Source organism: Coenobita brevimanus, chromosome 105 (genome assembly GCF_032717465.1).
Source record: "Coenobita brevimanus isolate Jiangsu-jjx chromosome 105, ASM3271746v2, whole genome shotgun sequence".
NCBI classification, from domain to species: Eukaryota; Metazoa; Arthropoda; class Malacostraca; order Decapoda; family Coenobitidae; genus Coenobita; species Coenobita brevimanus.
The window spans coordinates 17,727,045-17,733,232 of NC_137058.1; the positions used below are offsets into that span (position 1 = coordinate 17,727,045).

The 6,188-nt window shown below is 42.9% G+C and overlaps 1 protein-coding gene across 1 annotated transcript; it reads left to right on the top strand.

Annotated features, from left to right (window-relative positions):
* The first annotated feature begins 505 nt into the window (after nucleotides 1–505).
* Nucleotides 506–1,681, top strand: LOC145416242 (protein CFDP2-like). Its single transcript, XM_080285245.1, has one exon. The coding sequence runs from the start codon at nucleotides 506–508 to the stop codon at nucleotides 1,679–1,681; it is 1,176 nt and encodes a 391-aa protein (XP_080141371.1).
* The last annotated feature ends 4,507 nt before the right edge of the window (nucleotides 1,682–6,188 follow it).

Below are 6,188 nucleotides of genomic sequence, written 5' to 3' on the forward strand. Positions count from 1 at the left end.
TCAGTTCACTGCTGATATTACGCACCTCATGACTCATTACTTGTCATGACACATATACCATACAGCTGGCCGAGGTGCTGAGTCAGGACCGAGTGCAGTGGAGATCATTCGTCCGTAGTCTCTCAACCGACAGGCCAACCTAGGCCTAACGGGCGTAAGGGTGAGCAGGTGAGCATTACCGTGACAGTAATACTGCCCCGGCGGCAGGGGACAGTACCCCACTGTCGCAAAGGCTTGTGTAACCTTGAAGAGGTGTGGCAACTGGTTCTGGCGAGTGGCCCGCTCGAATTCGGTACTGGAGAATCTGACCCATTTTGGGGAGCTATGACCACACGGAAGGTACTAATTAGCAAGCTCGAAGCCACCGCGACAGGCCTAGCAAGCCGGAGAAGGGTCAAAAACAGCTCAAGAAAAATGCAGAGAAAATAACGGACGGTCCTTTCGGCAACGGACCCAGCACCGAACATAGACCTTCTCTAGGACTACTCTTTATGTTACAGTTGCGATGATAAACATTGCAACTTTAACAGATAAGTGCGAGGAGGTGGTGCAGCTCATGAGTGATCGGAATATTAAGATACTGGGATTGGTCGAGACCAGATGGAGAGGAAATGGGAGGAGAGTGGTGCATGAAGATTACGAGCTATTTTTTGTTGGCAACAGAGACAATAGCAGAAGTGGTGTGGCACTGGTGATGAAGCCAGCATTTTCAAGTTCCGTGAAGATTGATTATGTCACCAGAACAATATTATCAGTAACAATCACTATAGGAGGGCAGAGGAGTACGTTTGTACAGGCTTATGCTCCACAGCAGGGCAGACCAGAGAGAAAAAAGTTAGAATTTTATGATGCCCTAGAACGTACTTGTGATAGCCTACCAGCTGGCAGTAACTTAATAGTGATGGGTAACCTTAATGGGCGCTTTGGAGCCGAGACAGTGGAAAGCATCACTGGGGCATTTGGAGTTGGTGTCAGAAACCCAGAAGGAACAATGCTGGTAGATTTCCTTTCCCTGATGGGCCTATCAATCACAAACACCTATTTTAAGCACAGGGAAACGCATATATACACTTGGTATCGCTACAATCGTAGGCTCGGAAGATACAACCAGAAGACCCATATAGACTTTATTCTTATGAATAGGAGTGCAATTATTAAGGATGTAAGGGTGATACCGTCAGTTTCGTTAGACTCTGATCACAGGCTGGTAAAAGGAATACTGAAAATGCATATACTGCTACAGCCAAGCGAGGCCAAGAGGACACATGTACGGATTGAGAACATTGAGACCTGCGGGAAGCAGCTGCGCAAACGTTTGGCTGAGGAACTCATTGCTGTGCATGGAGAGACTGTGGAAGAGCTATGGTGTGGTTTTAGGGAAGTGGTGAATAATGCGCAACGAGATATATTGGGAGAAAGGGTGATAGGAAGACGAAAGAAGAAGAAGAAAACAGCATGGTGGACACTGGAGTTGCAGCAGCAGGTTAGGCATAAGCAGAGAGCTTTCCGGATGTGGTTAAGGGAGAGAACACCTGACTCAAGAAGGGCTTATGAAGAATCTAGACAAGTTGTAAACCAAATGAGAATAAGGGCAAAAAGAGACATGTGGAGAAGGATAGGGGTTGAGCTGGAAACAGATTTTTGTGGAACCAAGAAGTTGATGTTTAATTTGGCAAAATGATACAGAAAAGGGGATGTCTGTCAGCAGAGGTCTATGAAGGATTCCAACGGTCAATTGTTAGTGGACCATAAGGATGTAAATCCAAGATGGATAGAATACTTTGAGTCTCTGTTTAATGCAGAGTGGCAGGGTACAGACAACAATGTAGAGAGGGCTGCTGAGGACCAGTTGAACGAGTATGGGGAGTTAGATCCTATCACAATTGAGGAGGTAAGGGAGGCCATCAGAATGACAAAGAAAAACAAATCTCCAGGCCCAGTTGGCATACCAATAGAGACAAGAAAAGCAGGAGGTGCACCACTTGAACAGTTCCTCAATAATTTAAGTTTAGCGTATGAATCTGGCGTGGTCCCCAAAGAATGGAACTTATCAGAGATTTGTCCTATATTCAAGAAAGGGGACCCCATTGAATGCAGAAACTACAGGGGGATATCACTAATGTGCCACGTAGGCAAAATATTTGAAAGGATACTGGAGAGAAGATTGAGGAGTACTGTGGAGGATTCGTTGTCAGACTGTCAGAGTGGTTTTAGGCCAGGACGGGGGACCAACCAAATGGTGAGACAGCAGCTGCTCTTAGAAAAATCGTGGGAATATGATGTAGAGCAGCATATTTGTTTCTTGGACTTAGAGTAGGCATTCGATTGGATACCTGGGGAGAAAATGTGGAACGTGATGGAAGAGGCAGAAGTACCACGTGGGTTGCTAGGAGCAAAGAAGAGTACATACAGACAACAGATGAGTAAGGTAAAGGGTGATGTGGAACTGTTCGAGGATAACTCTGGTGTAAGGCAGGGCAGTGTCTTGTTGCCTTTTATATTTATCCTTTACATGGATGTTGTGATGAGGCAGGTCTGGCATGATGGAGAGCAAACACGTTGTTTTGCCTATGCTGATGACGTAGCACAGATAGCTGGTAGCAGGGCACAGCTGGAGACTGGAATAATAGTTTTACTGCCTATGGACTGAAGCTGAACACGGATAAAACGGAATACATGGCCGTATCATGACGCCAAGATCCTGAGACCATCAGAGTGGGGGAGGCCACAATTTAAAAAAATGATAATTTTCATTATCTAGGAAGTAAACTGATTAGTGATAAAGGAATGGAACCAGAAATAGATAATAGAATTACCAAATTCTCGAGGAGTGTCAGTTTTATCCACTACTGAAGGACATTAACATCCCCAGGAAAGTGAAAGTTATCATGTACAACGTGATACTCAAGCCTATATTACTGTAGGGAAGCGAAACTTGGGTGTTGACAGAGAGGCTGAGGAGCAAGTTGCAGGCGGTGGAAATGAGGGTGCTGCAGATTATTGCTAAAGTCACGAGAAGGGATTGTATCAGGACTGTGGAGATAAAAAACATCTTAAAAGTGGAGTCTTTAATGATGACAGTTGAAAAGAACCAATTGTGATGGTTCGGACATGTGATAAGGATGCCAAGGAAAAGGATGGTGCGAAGAATGATGGAATGGACGCCAAATAGGAAAAGACCACGGGGACGACCTTGAAAGAGATGGCAAGACGGAGTGGTAGAGATCGTCAGAAAGCGAGGCATGGACCTGCAGCGGGCGGAAGTGCTGCGTCAGGACCAAGTGCAGTGGAGATCAATCGTCCGTAACCTCTCAACCGACAGGCCAACCTAGGCCTAAAGGGCGTAAGGGTGAGCAGGTGAGCATTAACGTGACTAATATATTTTATAGGCTACAGTACGCATATGGTAAAGGTGATTTGTATATCAAAGTTTAATAATACATTATTGTCATGACTGAGTACCCAAGAATGTTCAGCTTCTACTGTATTTCTTTCAAAATTCCATTTTGATTCACTGTAGATACAATGCTGATTATGTAATACAGCAGGAATCATCTAAGTAATGTTAGGTTAGCCATCATTGTGTGACATGTTAGTGACCCTCTTCCCACCCAAGCCCCATGCCCATCTCAACCCATCAATACACAGATTGTGTCCATTCCTGTTCGGTTAGTTGTCTCATGTATATCCTATTAATATGTGTGCATGGCAATTGTAAAGAACATATTTATTGTCACTGAAGATAGGACCTGCTCTCCCCGTCGTGGACTGTGATCCTGACTCTATAAACTCATGGACTGAATGTTAGTCTGTCCAAATTACTTCATATATCAAATTTTTTTGTCTATGTAGATGAAAGACTTAACGAGTTTTATATAAGCATAATGTATGAGTGAGGTATGACTCTGCCAAACCACTCTCTTGTCTGGCCACATCTCTACCACATATGAGTGAGTGAGGGTATGTGATAGTGCAAAACCACATCTAGTCTGGTCACATCTCTACCACAATTTATGCGTGAGTAAGAGGATGTGACACTGCCAGACCATCCTTCAGTATGGCCATACCTCTGCACATATCAATTTTCTGTCTTAAATCATTCATTTTACTTATGGTGCGCACAAATGTATTTTGGAGTTGGGTTCATTATGTCCACTTCCTAGATTTTGTGGCAATAGGCCAAACAAGTTTCCTGTGACTGTCAGTAGTCCATATGTACATGTACGATCACACGCATAGAGGCACACACCTATGCATTTTCACATACTTGTATACATGCGCGCACAAAATGTACCAAAAGTTATATTTCTCCCTGATTATCTGAGAGTGGTAATTCTTTCTCACTTACCGCCTCTGGCCATCGACTATGTAACGTTGGTGTCTCCCAGTTTTACCTGGCCTGGATTCAGTCACATTCGGGTGTGTGACATTTAGAAGTACATAGTAAGCTGCCCTTCCATGTGATTTCATTTGGTCCCAGCTTGTAGAGGCTCCATTGATGACATTTTATATAGAGTGTCTCACTCGCAAATGCAGCCACTACAACATGGTTTCTATATGCACTTCTCACTCTGTGCTCCGGATAATGATCTACATCTTTGCCCATGCGTGAAGCACTGGTGAGAGTAAGTCGCTTGCCCAGTAATATAAACTGTTTGTTCACAATCCTACCGGATCAGCTGTCTTTCATGACCTGTAAAACATGACATGCAAATATACAGTATAGCAGAATGGCCAACCAATGTCGGGTGTGTAAGCCGACACTTACAATAAAACATTCTGATACCTTTATGCACCTAAAAGCCCAGCCTCTGATTGGTGGAATGTGAACACATTCTTTTTTAACAAATAATTCACGACTTGATGCTTTTTCTTTGCAGAATAGTTCTGATGCCAGAAAGTGTGAATTCCCTTGTCATTGATGCCAGTAACTTTATACCAAGGTATAAACAACTTTCAGTATTGGAACCATAAGCTAGAATCATATTTTTTAAAGAGTTTTCCGCCGTTTCCCTTTTTTGATAAGGGCTAAGTTGTCCCCCTGGGGAGAGGACTTTGGCTTGGAGCGTGTAGCGTTTTATGACCGGATGCATTTCCTGATGTTTACCAGTGACCCTTAGATGGACCTAAGCCTACAACCCTTCGGTCAGAGTGAAGTGCTCTAACCCACTGAGCTGCGGCTGCTAATATATTAGTAGAAATTAATGGCTCAGATACTGACAATAATGGTGGTCATTAAGATAAGTGAAGGCCATACCTGCACTATATTAACCCAATAGAAGCACACTGAAAGGCTCAGTCGTTTTGTGAAGAATATCGGCGATTAACATGTAAGTTTAAAGGCTTAAACCATGGAAGGCTTCCTTGCTAACCATATTCTCATCATTGTATATATCTTCTGCTACGATTTAAGTATTCCTTAATTACTGCATTAGAAATACAGATGGGAAACTCCATTATATTTGTCAAATGGCATTTGGTTCTGGACATAAACAAACTCTATCTGGTAAATTTAATTGCCCCAGTACTCTAAAGGGTACTCCTCAGAATGTCTAATAGCCCACCATCATTTTCTTGTATCCCATAGCTTTAAGTAATATATCTGTATGAAAGATTGGCCTTCACTTCGATAACGGTTGTTTTTCCTGTTGCCAGTCTAAATAAATGTTCAAGAAAATAATATAATCGAAAGAGTGAAATAAAGTTTTCTTACTCGTATGTGAATGAATGAGAAAAAAATAGGGCAAATACACTCTCAGACAGGTTCTTACAAATTATTGTAAATAATAATGTGAAAGTTAGAATATGCACTGAATGTTACTGGATAAGAGAAGAGACAGGCAAACGCAATGATGACAGGTGTATGGTGAAAATAACATCGAAGTAGTACAAAATGGTAGTGGTGATGAAGGCGTCTGTGGTGAAAGTGGCAACACCCAACACAGATGTGCACAAACCACATGGTAGTCTGTGGTGATGGGGACAACACCCAACACATGTGAGTATAGACCATATTGTAGTTTGTGGTGAAGGTGGCAAAACCAAGCATAAAGTGAGCATAAACCATATGGTGGTTTGTGAAGATGGCAAAACCAAGCATAGTGTGAGCACAGACCATATGATGGTTTGTGATGAATGTAGCAGCGCCAAACATAAGGTGAGCACAGACCATATGGAAGTAGACTGTA